Source organism: Acanthopagrus latus, chromosome 9 (assembly GCF_904848185.1).
Source record: "Acanthopagrus latus isolate v.2019 chromosome 9, fAcaLat1.1, whole genome shotgun sequence".
Classification (NCBI taxonomy): Eukaryota; Metazoa; Chordata; class Actinopteri; order Spariformes; family Sparidae; genus Acanthopagrus; species Acanthopagrus latus.
In genome coordinates this window covers 30,660,591-30,682,939 of record NC_051047.1, presented here as the reverse complement: position 1 = coordinate 30,682,939, position 22,349 = coordinate 30,660,591, and the positions used below count along the sequence as shown (strand labels likewise).

At 41.6% G+C, this 22,349-nt stretch overlaps 1 protein-coding gene across 2 annotated transcripts in view; it reads right to left on the bottom strand.

The window, feature by feature from the left end:
- Positions 1-3,847: 3,847 nt before the first annotated feature.
- Positions 3,848-22,349, bottom strand: part of enox1 (ecto-NOX disulfide-thiol exchanger 1) — a 67,945-nt gene continuing 49,443 nt past the window's right edge. The window contains exons 9-16 of one of the 2 annotated variants that reach the window (XM_037109218.1): positions 19,436-19,542; positions 16,545-16,662; positions 16,103-16,302; positions 13,934-14,041; positions 12,976-13,032; positions 11,328-11,430; positions 5,757-5,842; positions 3,848-5,251 (exon numbers count right to left, since the gene is read on the bottom strand). In XM_037109218.1, the coding sequence (XP_036965113.1) occupies positions 5,120-5,251; positions 5,757-5,842; positions 11,328-11,430; positions 12,976-13,032; positions 13,934-14,041; positions 16,103-16,302; positions 16,545-16,662; positions 19,436-19,542 (911 nt within the window). In that variant the 3' untranslated portion in view covers positions 3,848-5,119. The remainder of the gene's footprint in view (positions 5,252-5,756; positions 5,843-11,327; positions 11,431-12,975; positions 13,033-13,933; positions 14,042-16,102; positions 16,303-16,544; positions 16,663-19,435; positions 19,543-22,349) is intronic. The other variant, XM_037109217.1, reaches the window with a different exon arrangement.

The window sequence follows — 22,349 nt, the reverse complement described above, 5'->3', positions numbered from 1 at the left end:
CTATTAACAGTTGTGATGGAAAAATTCCTTTTCATTATGGGTTGATGAATTTTGAACTATTTTGTTGAATCAAATGTATGAACACCTAACCTCTGCCCTATATGATTGTAATAGAGTCACGAACCAGCCAAAACTCAAATAGAAAGTCGCCGTCTTGTCTCATGTTTTATGTCTGATAATTTTATGCTTCACACAGAGTCCCAGGTCATGCGTCATGAAGTTTTAACTTTATGTCTTGTGTCGATGAGAAGCCTGTCTGATTGGGATAGCTGTATGTACGTATGTGTGTAGCTTAATCGCTGCTGGCACTGAGAGTGCTTGTCTCTTCCCCTGACCTTGTTGATATCTGTGTATAAATTGTGAACACTCCTTTACTCGTGGCTCATTCACTCAGCTCATGAATTTGACTGTGTGGTGAGTCCATCTGCAGATGGTTGGATTAAACTTGCTGAAAAGACACATCTGACTTTACTCTTTTATTGACAGAAATTTCCACCACACAGTTTAGCTTCAAAATATCAAAATTATACAGATATCAGAATACCAAAAGATGCTAACCCTACCAACTTTTTCTATCATCTCATTAAGTTCATGTCCAAGACAGTGTGATGCTCCTGCATAAACCAACATGCAAACAAAAGGACCCAGTGTGAGCTGGTGAATGTGGGGAAAGAAGCCACTGGCAGCTGTTGTCTACAAATCGTGACATGAGCAGTGAAGAGCCCACAGAGAGAGAAAGGCTCAATGTTGACACAGTAAACCTAACAGACACATAAATACTGCAGCCAGTTTCCTCCTCTACACACCGATGTGTGATTATGCGTGTTCCCTGTTCACGAGTGCAGCCTTGCCCTAAATTGTGAAATTGTTTTTTCTCTTCTGTCAGGCCCAGAGGAAACAGAAGCAGCTGTGTGGAATCTTTAGCTTACTGCTTCTACTTGTGGACAAACAATCCACTGATTTAACAATGCTAATTCATATGACATCATCTATTTACTGCTACTGAAAGTCGCTTACAAAACACTGCAGTGCTAAATGAATATGTTGATTAACAGAACTGATTCTGGTAATCAAAATCAAACGGTTTAATGGAAGACATGAAGACACTGGCCATGTTCATGTCTTTTAAATACATCATCTGTCTGTCTCTGTCTCTGTACATCTGTATATCTGTATGATAATAATAGAGTACTGAGTTCTGATGGGTCAGAACATAAACATGCTGACTACAGCTGCAGCTGAATGAATGTTGTCTCTGTTTAGTTTTGCTTCCGATGTTGTTGCTCTGATTAGTTCCACCTGTTCGATGAGACTCAGGTGTCTTCAGTTGGTGTGATTTTCCTTTTTTCAGCTGCAGTTCATCTTCATTTCTTGCTTCTGTTCCTCATCTGTATTCCTCCATGTGTTGCTTATATCCAGTCTAGTTTGATGGATTTCTCTTTTCCTGTTGGATTTTCCTCAACCTGCTACCACACATTTTGTTGGCTGTCTGTTTTTTGTCTACTACAATCAGCTTCACGTTACTGAAGCTCACCTTTTATTTCCTCCTTTTTGCAAAATGTAAACAGGATCAACAAAGTTAAGGAAAGATTTATTGTTGTATTAGACTGCATTACTTGGAGCTCCCTGGGTGAAATAAACTGACACCTCAGGCTGGTGAAAATAAGAGTATTTTATGTTATTTTCATGGTTGTGGTATAAAGTCTGGCAAGATTTTGTTCTGTCTAAACACAAAGCTAATGTTGCTGTACAGATGTCAGCTGTCTCAGCTATCCCTGCTGGAAAAAACTGCATAGACAAGCATATGTTGTGTTTTGGTGATGGTCTATGCTGGTTTTGTGTGTGAGTTTATCTCCTTTTCACCCACATTCTCTCATCTGACTTTTCTCTGTACTCAAATAAAGTCATGTTAAGCCTCAGGATGAGGTGAAAGTAAGGTTGGCCTTTAGCTATCTGTCTGGACCTGGTTGGAGTTATGTTTGCTATCACGATCTTAAAAATGCTTCAACACTCAGCCTCAACACATTATCAGGAATGACAGGGTTTGGTTGTCCTTTCCATTGATTTACAGTTAGTCAGTGATTCCTTTATACAATTGTGTTTTTCTCATGCTAAAAGAGGTAATTAAGCCTTGTGAGGGGAAAAATGTTCACGTATTGAGTCTTGGTTTTTTTGTTTTGCTTTTTTCACTAGAGATTGCATTTGACAGAGTGGAGCTCTGCCCTAGATTTTCATTTAGATATCACATGCACACACATTCATTTTCAAGCTTGTGTGTGTGAGCTGTAAGTTTTTAAGTGCTCCAGTAGAAGTAAAAGTAATTAAAGTCAAATTAACTACTTTAATTTGAGAAAAATATCTACAGGAAAATTGAATAACTTCATGTGGATATGCCTGACATTATTTTAATTGCAGATGGTATTGTCACATCGCGGTGAGGTTGTCTTGTCTTTGGGATATGTCTTGTGGATTCATGTTTTATTTTGAAAGTAACTTCCCTCTCGTTTCAGATCACGTGCCCTTCCTCCTGTGTTCCTGGTCTGACGTCATCCCTAATCCCTGATTGTGTGCACCTGTGTATCCCTCCCTCATGTGTATAAAGTCTTTGTCTTCCCCTGTCTGCGTTGCCTAAGTATTTTGTTGTCTCGTCGTGTACCCAAGCCTTGTCTCACAACCTTGAATTCTCATCCTGATAAATATTGTCTTGTTTTGTTTTTCTGTATTTGTCCTCTGGAGAGAGTGATTTTGATTTTGTAAATTTTCTGGTTAGGATTTTGTGTACTGATGGCATCTGCACATCAGGAAGTTTAGTTGAGTATCTTGCTCAAGGATACTTCGACATGTAGCTCAGTTCCACCGGGATTCAAACGTGTGACCTTCTGATCACCAGTCCACCAGCTCTACCCACTGAGCTACAGCCGCAACAGTAACAGACCTGGTAACTTGTCTACAGCAATGTGAGGATTACTGTTTGTTACTCAGATTACTACAGTGATCGGCATGAGGCAACCGTCATTTTAATTTAGCTGTTTTGATGAGAAATAGAACAATCAGGGCTTATTTTGTTGCCACTGCAGGGCTGCAGCAGCAGAGAGGAAGAAGAACTGACCTGGGAGCTGTACTAATTCAAATGTTCTGACTAAGTCTTATTTTTCGCACAAGTCCAGACTTCAGCTTTAATATTGAGCTCTATCAGATATTGAATATGATTGAATATGATGATATTTTTTTCTGCCTCATTATCTGAAAACAAGGACAACTTAACAAGTAATACAGCAGGAATCACTACCAGTTCCCTCCAATATCTACATTACCACAACAAGTAGGAAAAGTATTAATTATCAAATGTGATCTGTGTGAACGTCGCATTAACACAATAGACAGGCTCTCTGAAATGTTGACTTATGACCAGCATGCACTCTGCACTGTCTGTTCACATTAGCTGCTGTTTGAAAGCAAGGGAAGATATTTCACCTCACTGTTGGGGGTGAGACAATAAACAGAAAGCATTCTCAAAAGCGGTTCCTGAAATGGAAAGCCTTGAATGTTTTCAAGGTCAACCCAGGAAGCTTTCTAGCCCTGTTTGTCATGAGAACACCAGGTGTGTCACATCAGGACATGTACAGTCGTGTTTGTAGCGACTGGAACAGGGAACTTTGTCTCCACAGAGACAGGTGTGGGTAAACTGTTTACAGGCAGTCATCAGCAGGCCCGGGACAAGCGTCTTAATATAACATCAACTAAAACACAAAATAATACATACATAACAGGAACTACAGTAACACTAACTAAACTAAAAGAAGGGTAGTGAGTAAGCGTAAGTGTTTAATCATAAATCTTCTACTGATGTCTGCTGATGGAAAAACTTTATTTTAATAAGAAAGACAATGACAAAAAACTTTATGGAAGTGTACAATAAAATCTGTTAATTATCATTTGTATTTTGACATGTACAGCACTCTGGACGGAAAAGAGTAGATGTGGCTTAAAGCAACAAAATAGGAAATATGTCTCATCCAGTCAGTATCTTCATCCCTTCATTTCTATCTCCACCCCACTCTTCCCTCCATTCAGAGGGAAACTGTTATCAACTCTTATATCAAAGTATATTTTACAAAAAGCAGGACACAGTCAGGACCATTATTCAACTTCATCATATTTAAATACGGCATGTAAGTTATGGCAGCATTAGGCTTCAGTGCTGCCTTCAGTGAACACCTTCGTACGTTACAATGAAATAAATTAAGTGGAATGATAAACTTTATTTCTTTCCCTCATATAATCCTTTATAGCTCATATTTAGGTTTAGGCTTCCCTTTTCCTCCTTCACTACTTTAGATAATGTTTACAATCTCTGCAGGAAGCTCAAGTAGGAAGAAATTATTCTGATTATTTCAAACCCTGAAGGAATTTCCCTCCATGTTCATCCGGATAAACAATATTGTTACAACAGCAGTCATATTTTTCTAAATGCATCTGTCTCGATGAAAGGCATCTGTGCATCAATTTGTCTGACAACAGATTTGAAAAGAGTTGATGTTAAAAACTCCCTCAGTTTGATTTGTTTTGCCAGTTGGGGGCTTTCTGCTTTTTTCCCCAGACAAACCCTGTAGTACCAGGGAGGGAGGGTGGGCACTCTGTGGTCCCATCATGCTGCCAGATTAGACACCCACTTTCTGGCCAAAATAGTCAATAACTGGTTCCATTTTGTAGATAAATGAAATAAGGTTTGGCGTGCCTTTTTTCTGAAGACAAATTATGGAGGATCCAATTTTACTCTCTCTTCCTATCGATGGGTTGCTGCTGGGGACCACTGTAGAGAAGAAAGTGAGGACAAGATCCTGTTGTGGTTCATTGTGTTGACTGTAAGCAGTGAGGCGAAGATCTGGTGGAACCATCACTTATTTCACCTCAACCTTAAATCAGGAAGTGGTCTTTGTTTGGGATTTCCTGCTGAACATCTGTATCTTCCACAGTTTCCAGTGTTTGCTTCTATGAACATCACTGTCGCACACACTGCTATGTATCCAACATTATTTGTGACGAACGCACTCACACAGTTAAAAGTCTAATCTGTTCAGTGTGTTTTCTCAGTATGTGTGTGTGCGTTCTTCCTGCGTCAAGCTGCACCAAGGCTGTCAAAACCACAGAACTTCCATCGTTTCTCCAGGGTTGCACCGACACCACTCAGCTCCTGCCTGAACATAGTGGGCAGACGGACCATAAGACGCTCCAGCTCGCCCGCCGTCACCTGACAGATAGAGAGGGAACACCAGTTAATGTTTTCACCACTTTAGTGTGGCTGCTTTTATAGATGGAGCACAGTCGAAGTATCTTGAATTTCCCTCCTCATTTATGACAATTACATTTTGGATTATATGTTTGTTTGACAATAAGACTCGGGAGATATTGTCAGGGCTAACATGACAAAGTCCAGGACTTATTTCCTTGTAATCTCAGTCTGCAAAGTGACTAAAGCTGTCAGATAAATGCAGCAAAGTAAAAAAAAAAAAAACACAATATTTCCCTCCAATATGTCTCAGAGTAGGGGAAGAATGTATAAAAATGGAAACACTCAAGTAAAGTACAAGTACCTTCTAACTGTCCTAAAGTAGAATACCTGAGTAAATGCATTTATTTACTTTCTACCACTGCTGAAGTGTCACAGTTTAACACAGGGCATTCATCCTTTTCTGGATGGGCAGCTTTAAATACAATTATATTGTACCCAACTGACTGTTCTGTGTGTCCTTTACCTTTGAGTCCAGTCTCTGTATGTACGACCACAGATACTCAAGGTTAGCCCCAAATGGATGCACATGGAGAAAGGTTGATATAATTCCTGCAGAGAAGAAGTAAACTCATTAGACAAACGTATTACTAACAGACACTGTAGGGACACATCTTTGCATTTTATTCTTCAAACAGATACTCTTTACACAATCAGCATGTTTAAAATGGTGCAAATTTAGTTTGGCAAGTGTGTGAAGAACACAAGCTTATCAAGCTAATAAAGCTAACAGAGAGAAGGAGACAGAACTGACAGACAGCTTTGAAAAGTTCAGGCACCAATCTGCATCCTCATGAAGTGCTCCACAATACACAAACAGCAGAGCGACCCTGGAAAAGATGCTGGCCAGAGCAAAAATTGCTCTTGAGTTGATCACTTGTGAGAGGTCCTGCAAAGGTAGGCAGCCATGCAGAGGGACTGTGGATGAGGGGAGGAATAGTGGTGTAGTGGGGGTGGGGGAATAGAGAGGCATCCCCTGGAGGACCCGGCACAGCCAATTTTTATTTCCTTGATTTATGTGGCGAAACGCTGGCAATTACAGACAGGCCTAATTCAATTCCTTCCACTAGACCTATTCACATGGAACAGTGCCACCAGAGAAGTGCTGTAGGGGGTGTGTGTGTGTGTGTGTGTGTGTGTGTGTGTGTGTGTGTGTGTGTGTGTTCCACCAAAATACTCTACTGAAGGGGATGGAGGACAATAACCAACAACCAGACGCTCAACACCGAGACTTTGAGCTGATTTTAACTACATGATATTTACTGTGGAATACAAATAATATTTGGGAAACATTTTGATGTAAATGTGATACCTGCTGTCTGTACCTTTGTATTTACGTCACAAATATCTGAACGTCAATGAGGCGAATATCTGTGGCGAACTGTAGATTTTATATACAAAGGCAACATTATTATTGTATTTCATTGTTATTATTATTTATAATTATATATGGAAAAATATGATACTAAAATTCCTAAATGGCTGAAATACATGTACATTCTATATGGGCAGGAGGTAGCCAATCAGAGGCAGAGTAGGACGGGTCATGCTGAGCAAGGTAGTGTGATCTAAAAATAACACCGCTGCAGCAGTAGCAACTGTGTGTCTGCTGACTGACTGCAGTGTATATATTCTATAATCTATAGGTCTGTTACATAGTGATGCTTGTTTAGGTTTGTCCTGTTAATGACCAGGTGAGTGTTAGAGAAAGTCTGCCTTTTCAGTCTGTGGGTTGTTCACTCGGTGGTAGTATTCATTGTTTCCCATACAGCCAGAGACAGTGAAAACAGTGACACAGAGATAACAGTAGGGAGGAAAATGATGACTGAAATAGTCTCAAAAAGGCAGTTTTGGAAGATTCAACATCGTCTATGTAACCTGGGAGGCAAGAGAAAGGGCCGAAAAAGTCAGCAAAGCATTTAGGGCAAAACTGGAAGCTTCTCGTTTAATTTTGTGTTAACTGTGTACATGTAAAAATAAATCTGTTACCATGAAAGGTAGATGATATATTCCCATCTCCAGCCAAAATGGAACTTTTAGTGAATCAATTTGTAACAAAATAATCCCCATCCATCCATCCATCCATCCATCTTCTTCCGCTTATCCAATACCGGGTCGTGGGGGCAGCTGTCTGAGCAGGGACACCCAGACCTCCCTCACCCCAGACACTTCCTCCAGCTCTTCTGGGAGGATCCCAAGGCGTTCACAGGCCAGCTGGGCGACATAGTCGCTCCACCGTGTCCTGGGTCTTCCCCGGGGTCTCCTCCCAGCGGGACATGCCAGTAACACCTCCCGAGGGACGCGTCCCGGGGGCATCCGAAACAGATGCCCGAGCCACCTCAACTGGCTCCTCTCGATGTGGAGGAGCAGCGGCTCTACTCCGAGCTCCTCCCGGGTGACAGAGCTCCTCACCCTCTCTCTAAGGGAGCGCCCTGCCACCCTGCGGAGGAAACTCATTTCAGCCGCTTGTATCCGGGATCTTATTCTTTCGGTCATGACCCAAAGTTCATGACCATAGGTGAGGGTAGGAACGTAGATTGACCGGTAAATCGAGAGCTTTGTTTTTCGACTCAGCTCTCGCTTCACCCTGATAGACCGGTATAACGACCGCATTACTGCGGCCGCCGCACCGATCCGCCTGTCAATCTCACGCTCCAGCCTTCCCTCACTCGTGAACAAGACCCCAAGATACTTAAACTCCTGCACCTGAGGTAGTAGCTCTCCCCCAACCCGGAGGGGACAAGCCACCTTTTTCCGGTCGAGAACCATGGCCTCGGATTTGGAGGTGCTGATTGTCATCCCAGCCGCGTCACACTCGGCTGCAAACCGCCCCAGGACAGGCTGGAGGTCCCGGCTCGAAGGAGCCAACAAGACCACATCATCCGCGAAAAGCAGAGATGAAATCCTGTGGCTCCCAAACCAGATCCCCTCCGGCCCGTGGCTGCGCCTAGAAATTCTGTCCATGAAAATAATTAACAGAACCTGTGACACAGGGCAGCCCTGCCGGAGTCCAACATGCAGGTCTGACTTACTGCCGGCAATGCGAACTAAGCTCCTGCTCTGCTCGTACAGGGACCGTACGGCCCTTAACAGAGGGCCTCCGACCCCGTACTCCTGGAGCACCTCCCACAGAATGCCACGAGGGACACGGTCGAATGCCTTCTCCAAATCCACAAAACACATGTGGACTGGTTGGGCAAACTCCCATGAACCCTCGAGCACCCTGCGGAGGGTATGGAGCTGGTCCAGTGTTCCGCGGCCCGGACGAAAACCGCATTGTTCCTCCTGGATCCGAGGTTCGACTATCGGCCGAGTTCTCCTCTCCAGTACCCTTGAATAGACTTTCCCAGGGAGGCTGAGGAGTGTGATCCCCCCGATAGTTGGAGCACACCCTCCGGACTGGCAGACCGGGGTGGTGGTCCCCCTATTTTAAAAAACAATCCCCATCTTTTTGTATAGATCCTAACTGTATAGATACTGACTGTATAGAAACTACCTGTATAGATGCTACCTGTATAGATACTGAAAACCTCCAAGCAGCAGCAGCTTTAGAGGCATCAGATTACAGAAGGAAGATGAAGAGCCGAGCCTCCTCTCTCCTTCAGATTTGGATTTCCTTGGTGCCTCTAACAGAGATAAATGTGCTGCTGTTACTCCTGGTCTCTGGACAAAGCAGCAGTGCCAGTACAAATAATACAGATCACTGTATGCTTTTCTCTATGTTGCTATATGTCCTGTGTAACAAGGATTTATAGGACAGAGAGAGACAAAAGCAGCTGAAATAAATTCAGTCCAGCAGCTTTGTGGGTCCTGCACAGAGTGAGATGCATTTTTATGAGCGTAGAAGAAAACAGAAGTGGAAAAAAGAGACAAACATCAGAGAGAAAAAGAGACTGAGGAAGGCAAAGAGGGGATTTAAACACTTTGTATTTCAGTGTCCTCTGTGGTTTTAGTTTGCTTCACTGGATCTGAACCCCCAGATGTCACACAGTGTGTCAACATGATGTCAGCGGTATGTGAGCTGTAATGAGTAAAGTGTCAAGTCTCCACTTCATTTTTATTAAGGGTGTTAAGTCATCTTTAATGCTAACAAACAGTAACAGAGCCCCACTGAACTCACTCCACAGGGAAGGCAAAGCAATCAATCCAGTGATGACTCAACATGAAGAATGAACAGGAGTCGCTCTACAAATCAAATTTGGTGTAATATTCGTCAGCAAATTCCAGACTTCTTAATCCTAGTATGAACACAATCCATCTGGAACTGTGCACTGGAAGACTTCTCGAAAGCAGCAGAGGTTGAAGACAGTGGCAGTTGTACAGGGGGTTTACAGGGGCCAGTGTAGTTTCTGGGCTGTCTTCCTCAAAGGTGTCGGTGTGTAGTATGTTGATAAAAGAATTCTGCGGAGGCAAGGCTGGCTGGAATGATAGAGCAATCTTTATTGAAACAGACTTCAGATGGCCTAGCGTCCGAGCAGAGTGTGGCCGCACATCTGGTGTTCTCCAATCTAGGGCAAAGTAATGCCAAACGTTTTGCCCTCTGCCCTATCAGAATTCCTAGCGCCTTCGATCTTAGGAATTCTACCAAATGCCACCCCCTCTAGTCTCTACTCGTGGGATCCTTCTTAAAGTCCCTTGGGCAGTACCTGCCTACTCCTAATTGGTCACTGTGGTGGGTTGAAGGTCCATCTATCCAATCGACTAGAAAAGGAGGTGGTCCATCTCCCATAAATGACTAGATCTGTTACTGTCACTCCTTCGGTCTTGTACTCCTAAATTACCTAAATGAGCCCTCTATCCTTTTCTGGAGATGTATGTGTTTAGAGATCATCCTCCATCTGACACAGGAGTCAGGCTCCATTTTAGTCCCTATAGTGGCCTTGTCCCCTGCTAACCTTTGACCCACACACAGCTGAATGCTGGCTTTAAGGTCCCTTGGAGCTGTGAGCCCCGTATTGTCTGCATTCCCTACCTCACACAAGGAGGAGGAACAGGTTATATTTAAACTGAGTTGAATTAAAGGCCAGAATGTGTTGCTGTCCAGAAACCTCACCAGTGCCCCTGTAAAAATGTTTAAAAATACATGCATAGATGAGTGAGTAAATAAATGTTGTTTGTAGTTGTGCCCTATGTTTACTGTGCATCTTTCTGCAGATATCAGCAAGTCCAAGAACGATGTAGCAGTGCAGTCCAAGATGAACATATTCTCAACCACTCTGATGGAGGACAGGAGGTGGAGCTCTAGGCCAGACTGGTATGAAGGTTCAGGGGTCCATGCCCACCTTCTGCAGCATTGTCCTACTGTATTTAATTTCTAATTTTTGATGGTCCTACCTCAATGTTTCAATCGATGCACTCTTTATGTACAACATAAACTTTCGTATGATTTTGATGTAAAGCAAAATTAAAGTATGTAATGTTTAAATATAATTTGTTTCCGTTTTTAATGTGCCCCTCTGATTAAACAATGGTCTCACCTTGGCCTCCCAGTTAATTTTGTCTAGAACCACCACTGTTTGGAGACAAAACACTCTAAGCTAAAATCAGTGTTCATGCATAGGGCTAGTGTTAGCAGTTACGGTTAGAGTTACCATAACCCTAAACCAGTCTGTTATGTAAGTATAAAAAATATATTTTTTAATATTGTTATGTTATTAAATGTTGTTAAAGATTGACCGATACTGTTAAATGTTGGAAAACATTAAATGTTTAAAAGATTCTTCAGTGATGTTAGTAAGTAAATAAGGTTTAATATTGAATATTGTTAAATATTATTAACTACGTCTAAATAGTCTACTATGTTAAATATTGTTAAATGTTATCAATTATTGCTCAGTATGGTCAAATAGTATTAAATATTGTTCGATATTAAGTATGGTAAAATAGTGTTAACATTGTTAAATGTCGATAAATAATGGTCAGTGTTGAGTATTGTTAAATATGGTTACATGCGGTTAACATTGTTAAATATTGTTAAGTATGGTCAAATAGGGTAAACATTGTTAAATATTTCTCCTTAACTGGAGAACATATTTACCCAGCAGAAGAGCCTCCTTTTCAGATGTGACTCCTCCTTTCATGATGACCTCACTCCTCCTCTCTCTGCTGAGGCACAATGAAGGAACACAGCCATTCATCCCCTGTTGAGACACACACACAAATCAAGTACCAAATATCAAGATGAGTCTGACCAGCAGCTATAGAAAGTTAGAGTTATCGATTAAATTAGTGGATCTCAAACTTTCTGGCCTTTGAAACGTTGGCTCAGGGGGTCTTAATGTATTTCACATATCGCTGAAGCTGAATGTACCACTGTTCTTTTACTGCTGATACTTAAAATACACAAAGGTGAGGATAATACATTGATGTATGGAGTACATTTTAGCACAAATGAGTACTTACACTGAACAAACGAAGGTAAAGGCTTATCATTTAATAAAAAGCATAACTTATCCCCACTCAGAGCAGTTTCCAGGGTTTACAACATGTTTTATGTATCCATGTCCTTCTGACTTCAGTCTGCTTCCACTTCAGCAGGTTTACAGCTAAAAGTCCATCTCTCATGACATATGCATGTATGTGTATGTATCTGTGGAAGCTCTCAGTAAAGTGCTGTGAGAGACGCTAAAATAACAGGCTTGAACTCTCTACGCCCTCTCACTAATGTTTCTTATCACTGCAACATTCATGAACTCTGACCTCTGAGGCACAGTTATATTTGTTTGTACTGTGTTGTTCTTTATCTTTACTGTGTTTTCAGACCTCATACTGTCCAAGGTTTTCTTCTATTTACATTTCAGTGCTTTAGAGCCTCTACAAATGATTTTAACCCTAACCCAAGTACAAATATGCAACTGCATGATCCATCCCTTTTATAATGACATGTTTATAATAGACATGTCTGCCATGCAACAGAGTGTTCATACAGGGTTCATACTTCTCCCACACTACTCCAGTTAAACTTACCAGGTGATTCACATATTTTATATTTTTTAGGCCATGAGAGACTGTGAGTCAATCAATCCACCACTTTGTTCCCAACTGGTGCCAATTATTATCTATTATCTATTCTTTTCTATTGGATGAACTGGCACAACATGTGGTTCAGACATTGATGGTCCCCAGAGGATGAATTCTACTGAGTTTGTTGATCCCCTGACTTTTCTTCTAGTGCCACCATGAGGTGGGGATGCAACAATATGTTAGCTGATATTCATATGTTGGCTAATATCTGCTGATCAGTAAATAAAGTGATATGTATATATGTGTGTATGTGTAAGTACATATATATGTTTGCCTAATTCTATGTCCCCTTCATTTATCTAGGAGAGAGAATTCACAGAAGGGTTAGGGGTTTTTTTGTTTTGTTTTTTTTTTTTTTTTCTGATACACATTCAGAAACCTCTGACTTGCTATCGACTGCCACAAGCAAAAAGTGTAAAGGTTTGTTTGACTTTACTGCTCATGTTGCCCATCACAGGATGTGTTTTGAGAGGCTGCTTTAGTAAACCTGTTGATGCCACGTCTTTTCTTATTGGCCAGTTCAGAAAAACAGTTTCACCTTAAGTATCATATCGGGCTAAGTGTCTTTCTAGTCACATATAGAAAAGATGATAGTGTGACACTTTTTATTCAGCCCACGCTGCTGTGTGCTCCTGTCACTGTTGTCTACAGCAGTCTTTTACCTTTTCATGTAGCTCTCCATTAGTTCCCTCCACAGCCTCCATATTGCTGTTCAAAAGCTGAAGACAGAGAGAGAAAGAACCGGACATTTGATCAGTCCCAGTTAAGGGCTAGGGTTAGTGTAACCCACATGAGGAAGACAAATTCTTGTGACTGGCAGCAAGTATTTACTGTTCTCAAAAAACATAACGGACTGTGAAGACTGATTGTCCTCGTCCATCTTACAGTGGATAAAGAAAGCATTTTTTACATTTCTTTTCTCTCAGCTCTTTTCAAAGAAGTAGGAGAGTTACTAGAGTTTTATTTGAACCAAAACACACAGGTTTGGTGTAAAAGCATCTTCATGGTTGAAGGTCAGCATGAGTAGAGCACTTAAAGTGTCATTGTAAAGTGTCTTTGAGTACAATTTGTTATTATTAATAGTATTAGCCAAAAACCAGACAGTGACTTGAGGGAAGCTGTACAGTTCGTAGCTTGCTCCTTCACAAAGAATCAGCTGTTATCAACTTGAATTCATGTTGAATTCATTCAGTTATATGTCATTCCAGAGGTGACAAAATGTCTAACCATCCAGTCTTAAATATCAAATCAGTGTATATTTCTTTATGGCCTGCGAATTTAAGCCATCAAACTGCCTCCTCCATCAAACATAATGTGTGTGTATACACACACACACACACGTATATACATATGCGCGTGTGTGTGTGTGTCTGTGTGTGTGAGTTTTCTCAGGACGAGCTGAGTGTTAGATTGCATACAAACATTCTTAAAGAATCAACTGACAGAGTTTGGGGGGAAACTGACAGCAATTTCTATCATTTCCAGAAAGAGCAACAATGAAAAGTTTCTGGATTAACCCAAAACAAAGACGAGTTATTATTTCTCAGAACACAGAAGGGGTTTTAGTTACTGCATTAACACAATATTTTTCTATCACAGGGTGTCTGAAGGAGCACACACCTTGTCTCGCAGGCTGATCATTTCCCCCTCCAGGCAGCGATGTTCCTCCCTCGCCTGCTCCAGCTCAGCTTGTTTATGCGTCAGCTTTTCCTGCAGACTCAGGAGTTGCTGGAAGAGAAACACAGAAACACACACATTGATGATTATTAACAGGTACAGGTGTGTCATTATGAATGAAGTCATTAGATTTAGTTAATTATTTATAAAGCTGAAGATAAGAATGGACGAGGCTTGTGTAAAAGTTGTGAATGCGTATGCAGCGTAAATGTGTTTACAGGAAAATACTTTGTCTACAGAAACAAACCATGTTTCTACAGAAATATAAGAGACCCATCCACATATTTGAATCCAACACTTCTTTCTGTCTCTCCTGTCCAAAGACTCATTAATGTCTCATTTTCCTGGCTGACTCTTCACTGCTTCGTCATTTATAGCAGGGGTACTCAAATACAAATCTTAAAGGGCCACAAAGATTTTTTTCAATGACTCAAAGTTCCATGTCTTGAGGTCGACATGCAATAATACTATAATATTCAAAACAAAATGTCCTTTTCTTTCAAAACAACAAGAAAAATACGAACTAAAATAAAATGTCATTTCCATTTAAACATAAATTAAAATACATGGTTGAATATGTCCTCTTTTTGTTTGCCTTCAAACATTGTGTCCATCACTTCAGTCATGCATTCTTTTATTATTTCTGCATCTGAGAATGGCTTCTGCATCTGAGAATGGCCCACTCTAAGTGAGCACTCTGTTGCTTTTTGTTGTTGTGTCATAGATGTGACAAGAATCCTGCTTGCAGCTTAATATGTTGATTTCAGTGTATTTATTTGTGTTGTGCTTACCTCTGAATTTTGAGGAAATGTCTCTTCAAAATTCATATGCTTTGTCTCATAATGCCATTTCAAATTGGAAATCTTTATCACAGCTTCTCCTGGCATATTGAAATGCCCCTTGTGGACTGTGGCGCAATGACTGTTGGGTATTCTGTTGGTGTTGGTGTAATTATGGTTCGTGAATGTGTTTGTGAAGAAGATGATATGTAAGATGGTTGTGGGTTAATTCATGTCGTTTTTACTGTGGTTAAATGGTGTAGAGTTTTAATAGGGAAAATTTTGGCACCGTGAGTGAAAGGGTGTTTGCCGAGAAAGTCTCCCTGTCTGTTCAGTAGTAATGCGAGCTGAAGTACACTAACTCTTAAGCTAGGCTAGTGATTTTCAAACAGTGAGGTGCACCCCCTGGAGGGGGTGTGGTAACTTGTCAGGTGGGCATGAGAGGCAGGGTGGGACTCAAAGGTCTATTTCCACTGGCCAAGTGTTTGCTGTGTTAGATCCGTCACACCAGCAGAGCTGATTTTGTGTTGACACCAGCACATAAACTTCAGTCGGGAACTATGGAGCAGGAAATATGACAATGCTTACATAGCCCATACCATACCATACCATGAACATGGTCGGAAATGAGGAAAGACCTGTTCGTGCTTTATGCCTAAAGACTCTGGCAGGACAGCATGAAACCATTTTGATAATCAGGTGATTGTATCCAGAATGCTGCAACTCATACCATGGTTCATACAGATAAATAAATAAATAAATATTATCAGATTTTCAATAGTATTTCAATTCGGGGGGGCGTGAAAAAATTTCTGTCTTCTGGGGGGGCATGATAAAAAATAACTGAGAACCACTGAGCTAGGCAATGCTGAAGTAGATTTGGCTTATTCCTTATTACCACTGCTGTGTTTGGTTAGGCACATGGGTCTCATTCTGGTTGGAGAGAGACTGAATGCAAATAAGAAGTTGTTATTTATTTGAGATGCCAGTTTTCACTATCCACTTTTTTTTAGCAGTTTACTTGGAACACGCAATTTTTAATTTTTTACAACTGGCAAAATGTAATTAAGCGAACTGCTACGAAAACGAAAGTGAAAGTTAAAAATTGGCTCGCAGCAGTGAGTAACCCAGCTGTCTGTGTATCTTTGGCATGGAGACAAGTCATGGTGTACACATGCTGACCCAACCAAAACACATTAGTAAAGGAATAACAGTTCGGGGGCCATAAATAGGAAGCCGGCAGGCCAGATCCGGCCCGTGGAAGAAGAAGAAGAAGAAGAAGAAGAAGAAGAAGAAGAAGAAGAAGACGACGAAGTGGAAAATGCTGACCCACCTGCTGCATGTCATTCATGCTCTGCTGCAGCAGCTGGATCTGAGCCTCAGGACTGTGTGTGTGTGTGTGTTCGTCGTCTGCTCGGTTCAACTTGTTCTGTTCTTTCCTCAAAAGCTCCACCTCATTCCTGTAGGCGTCCAGCTGCCAACGCAGGGAGTCGTTCTCCTCCTTCAGAGACGCCTGAGACTGATCATACACTCCTGCAGGAGGAGGAGAGGAGAGGAGAGGAGAGGAGTGGGAGGAAAGGAAAGGAAAGGAAAGAGGAGACAGGAGTTGACCTGTCAGCTTCTAAAAAGATGACTCAAATGGAGACACTTCCACTTTGTTGCTATGACAACAGACAAATATCACGTTTTACTTCCTGAAAACTTTTTACAGCTGCTTTATTAAAGCTTTTGCATATATAATTTAATTCATATATGTTGACATTGGTGTTTTGTACCATTTTCTCCTGAACGCATCCTCTTACAGGGAATTTGATCCAAATCGTCGTCTGACATCTCCATCTCCTCCTCTCGCCTGATGCCCATGATCTCTTCGCTGTGAGCGTTTCTGAGCTCCTGAAATATGAGACGCAACAGACACACGGATTGCAGGACATCCTCAGCACCACGACACACACGCATCATAAAGAGCTCTAATGGTTTATGTTCCCTCCTTTTAATACATTTCACTGCACAACACTTCTTACATGACATGCTTACATGACACGATTCAGCAGTCTATTACTTAGCTACTCAGTAGTTTACACAGTATCTGATATTGGCTAAACACTGACGAACTACAACATCAAAATATGTTCGTCAGTGATAAAATCTGAATACTTAGAAATTCTGTAATACTACACAAAGGAGCCACATGAGAAGGTAATCTCAAGAAATCGAACAAAGTAATAAGCAATATGATTTGGTGTTTTACTTCAGCTGTGTTTGTATTTGATAGACATCCTTTTCTTATTGACAGATTTACATTCACTAAAAAAAGTCATCACTTTCCAAAACTCCTCATCAATCCAAAGTTATTCACTTTGAAATGATAAAAAACACAAAGAAGCAGAAAAACGAAAATTACTTCCACAAACATTTTATTGTGAAAGTACTATCAATGTTCAGCTTTACTGTAAAAATACTTTTGCCTTGATTTGACTTAAATCAGAAGTCAGAGAGTGCTTAAATATTCTGAACTAAAGTTAGGTCCATGAGGGTGAAGAGATGCCAGAAGACGGATGAATTATCTCTGGATAATCACATCTGTGTGCCAACGACATTTCTTCTTCTGTTTATTCATCAGCTAAGAATTCACAGATTCAAAAATCTGAGAGAAGAGTTTAGAAATATGGTGGTCATTGCAGTTGGTCAGTGCTGGTAGTCGTGTTGGCTGTCAGTGCTGGTGGTCAGTGCAGTCAGTCTGTAGAGTCAGTCGGTACAGACGGTCGGTGCTGGTGGTTGGTGCAGTCAGTCGGTACAGTTAGTTGGTGCAGTCAGTTGGTGCTGGTGGTCGGTGCAGTCAATAGGTGCAGTCAGTCGGTACAGTTAGTCGGTGCTGGTGGTCGGTGCTGTCAGTCAGTGCAGTCAGTCGGTACAGTTGGTCGGTGCTGGTGGTTGGTGCAGTCAGTCAGTGCTCGTGGTCGGTGCAGTCAATCAGTGCAGTCAGTTGGTACTGGTGGTCGGTGCAGTCAGTCGGTACAGTCGGTTGGTGCTGGTGGTTGGTGCATTCGGTCTGTACAGTCGGTCGGTGCAGTCAGTCGGTGCTGGTGGTCGGTGCAGTCGGTCAGTGCTGGCGGTTGGTGCAAACGGTCGCTGCAGTTGATCAGTGCAGTCAGTCGGTACAGTCGGTCGGTGCTGGTGGTCGGTGCAGTCAGTCTGTACAGTCGGTCGGTGCAGTCAGTCGGTGCTCGTGGTCGGTGCAATCAATCGGTGCAGTTAGTTGGTGCTGGTGGTCGGTGCAGTCAGTCATTACAGTCGGTCGGTGCAGTCAGTCCGGGCTGGCGGTCAGTGCTGGTGGTCGGTGCAGTCGGTCAGTGCTGGCGGTCGCTGCAGACGGTCGCTGCAGTCGATCAGTGCAGTCAGTTGGTACAGTCGGTCGGTGCTGGTGGTCCGTGTAGTCAGTCGGTACAGTCGGTCGGTGCAGTCAGTCGATGTTGGTGGTTGGTGCAGTCAGTCGGTACAGTCGGTTGGTGCTGGCGGTCAGTGCAGTCGGTCGGTACTGGCGGTCATTGCTCAGTACACGTACACTTACCACAGATATAACAGCCATTAAAGGAGAACTGTTGAGCTGCAGCAGGTCTGAGTCTTACCTTTGTTTTATAAAATACTGTTCTGACAGTTTGTTTTCATACTGGATGGACTTTGGTTACGGTGGATTTAAAAGCAGAAATAAAAACAAATCAAACAAAAATGTTAAAATACAAGAACATTATTTTAAATATTGTTGTGTATGTTTATTGTGTCATGATTAGAGAGGATTTTTCTAGCGTTTATTTTTAGTTACTGCAAGTTAAAGCTTGTTCATGAAATTATTCCATAACTGTCAGTGTAACATCAGAGCTAGACTGAAACTTTGTGCTACATGATGATAGTGAGTTTTGATAAGCAGTGTTATATCAGTAAAATATCTAATCATCAGAAGGTAACAACAGGATGAAATTCAAGCTATTTCAGGGGCTAATCTTATTTGTTTCTTCAGGATAATTCTTGTGTATAGTACAATAGATACCATCAATCCCTACATAAAAAAGGAAGTAAAAAAGGAAGTAATATAACAAAATTCATCACGTGTCTTTTAATTTCTCTGTTTTATGTCTGTGTTTCATTTTTCTATATTTGCCTCCACAGATGTTTTAAACTGGAGTCTCAGTGGAGCAACAGGCGACTCCTGGTTCGAACCTCCGACTGCGGATGGGGCTGAAAACAGACAAATCCTCCCTCCTTCGTACATGCCTGTCTCATGTTCATACTCTGTATCCACATTTGACTCGGTATGAATTATTGATCACAGACTTGAGCCTGGATACCACTGTTGCCATGGCAGCACCTCACACTTTCGTGGAGGCATCAGATATTTGCATTACATCTGGGCTGCAGGGTGACAGACAGACGACTAGAGACCGCTGTCTTTACCTGACTGTCTGTACTTGTCTGTCTGTACCCGTCTGTCTGTCTCTCTGTTCCTATTTGTACCTGTATGTTTCGATCTGCTCCTGTCTGTCTGTACATGTCCTTCGCTGTCTGTACCTACCTGTCTGTCTGTCTATCTGTCCTGCAGATTCAGCACTGACAGCAGAGATAAGTCGATGGGTTGGACTCAGAGAACAGCACAGAAGAAGATACCAACCTCGCACTGCTTTCGCCAAATGTCTATGTTCTTGCGCTGTGCTTTTGAGAAATGGTCCCATGCCTTTTGCCTGGTGGCGGCGGTGAAAACGGTGGTGATCTGCTCGACTTTGGGGTGAAGAGGGGGGAGGAGGAGTAGGAGGAGGAGGAGGAGGAGGAGGAGGAGGAGGAGGAGGAGGGTCAAGACAAAACAAGCCATTTATGTAGTGTAAAAGCACTGACTGAGGCTCGTACAGCAGACAGAGGAGAGACCGTGGACACACTGATGACAGGCTGGGTGAAACCAGCAGGAGAACCTCCTCACATGGACCTTTCATTCATATTATAAGAACAGTTCACTCCAAAAAATTAAACAGTGTCACCATCTGCTCATCACTCTGACCCTCACAAACTCAACTCTGTGTGGATGTTAACTTGTTTTCCTCCACAAGAAGAAGACGGACAAATTACTGTGATGTAATGTGTCGAGAACAACTGGAGAGCAGACTGTAGATAACAAGATGTGAAGTGAAATGTCCATTTAAATAAAGTCCCAAATGTTTGAGTAAGACAATCATATTTATAAATAAAGCAAACATTATCATTTATAGTCACCAACTTATTATAGAAATATAATTTCATTCAGTTACAGATTCACAAATTGTGGAAAATGTGTTGATAGTTTTCACTTTATGTCATGCTCTAAGGGGAACGCCCCCTTTGAGGGCAAAAGACCACTCCCCTCTGCCAGCCAGGGTTAGGGTTACATTTTGTTTAGAACTAGATTCATTTTTGCCAAAATGCCCGATAGTTGTTGTGCTATTGGATGCACTAACAGATGAGGAGACAAGCCTGGGCTATGCTTCTACCAAATTATGCTTCTACCGAAAGAGCGCAGGTCAGGTTTCGGGATTGCCATTTTCAAGGTGTCATGTGCAAAAAGAAAAAAACCTTATTAGCGACACATCTACAAAAATATGCTGCATTTCAAAATGATACGCATTCATATTTCATATGAGCTCATTCATGCATGCTCGCATCCTCCCAGGACTCCCACTCCCCACACTTCATTTTTAAAAATTACATCTGATCTGTCGACAGTCAGAAAATGGATCCTGAAGAGGAGTCTTTAAAGTAGTTGACAATACCTCAATCAAACTCAAGTCCAATGTATGGGAGAAATTTGCCATTATCTCATGTGTCTAATTTTTCTTTGTAGTTAATAGCGGGTCAGCTTGGGTGCGAAATGTAATTTGTGCTACTGTCGGAAAACGGGTCGGATGTGGCTTTAAGTATGGCGGGTAAGGACAGGTGCAGTTTTGCAAAATAAGACCCGTGCAGGACTCTGGTCCAGGGTACATATTCAATAGTAATATTAATACAATAACGTTGAAAATCTAATGTTAGTTAATTAGTACTTGCCTTGTTTTCATAATTAAGAACTTCCTGCCCTTTATCTCTCAATTGGCAGCATTATTTACACATCGAGATGGAAAATACATAGAACTGCCTGCACTTTTATAAGCTTTCTTCCTGGCAGCAGAATGAGGTGAGGAATTCTCCACAAGGTCCACGTAAATGTATCCGACGTCGAGCTCTAGCAGAGACCTTGAGGTTTTTAATGGCTGGAATACTGCAGTGGGTGCTGTATGTGTCTTGCAGTTTATGTCCTTATCGTTCCTTTTCTACAGTTGACAGGTGATCTAAATAACTGTGAGAGGGGAAATTTTCTGGCTGTTGCCATGTCTCTATGGGAAGTCTGGTATGAGCCGCCTTCTTGGTCTACAGGCGTCTTTGCCCTCCAGGTCAGCATGCGGGTCAAGTGACTGAAAACTAAGAATTGAAACCAACAGAATATTAGTGAGTAAAGACCATGTTATTGATTTAAATAAATAGGACTGATTTAAATAAATATTATTGATTAAACAACAAATATTGATCATGATGGCAGCTGGCGATGGAGGTGTGTCATGTGGTGAGCAGGTCTCTCTCCTGTTCACTGCTCTGTACTTACATCACCTGCAGCTTCACTTCCTTAAGGACTGACTTTTGCAGCATTTATTCAGAATGATGCTGACTTTAAACAGTCACAAATTTCATGTAAGTGGCAGATTTAATGTAATCAATTACTCAAAGAAAGGATACGAACATCCCTTTTAAAAGCGGTTCATTCTGTTTTAAAATGCTGCCTTTCAAAGTATTGATCTGACATTGTGGTTGCTGTCACTGAAACATTTCTTACAGTGACAAACCAAACATGACTGAACACAAAGTAAAATCCATGTTTTCACATGATGAGTGTGCTGCCTGAGTTGTTGACTTTGTGGACAAACACTGTAACAAAAGTTCATCAAGCTTCTCTCCTGTGGATCCATCTTCCAGTGTCGGTGCAGGAGGCAGACACCCTCTCTATGTTTAAGAGGAATCTCTCCTTCTTGTTAAATCCAATAGTAAGGGCCTGCACATGCTCTTAGCTATGCTGCCATAGGTTTAAACTGCCAGGGGATTTCCTCTGTCTCTCTCTCTCTCTCTGTACACATTCTTGTTTCATTAATGAATGTTACAGACTTTGCTTCTTTCCTGGAGTCTCTGTGCTCACTCATCTCGTAGGTTCCCACGTATTATTATTATTATTATTATTATTATTATTATTATTATTATTATACATTTAGTATTACCAATACTAAACATATTAGCCAACCAGTTGAGGGAGATGACCGCCCACCACTGATTGAAGTTCTACTCAAGGTTTCTTCCTGTTTAATGGCATTTTTTTCTTGTAGCTGTCTCCAAATGTTTGCTCACGGGAGAAATATTGGGTCAAACCAAGGCATATAAGACTGCAGCTTCAGTTCTGCCTGTCAGAACATTTAAAAAAGACTTGTTGAGCATATTTTGGTCTTTTGACTTTGTTTGAATAATTCATTAAATCAGGT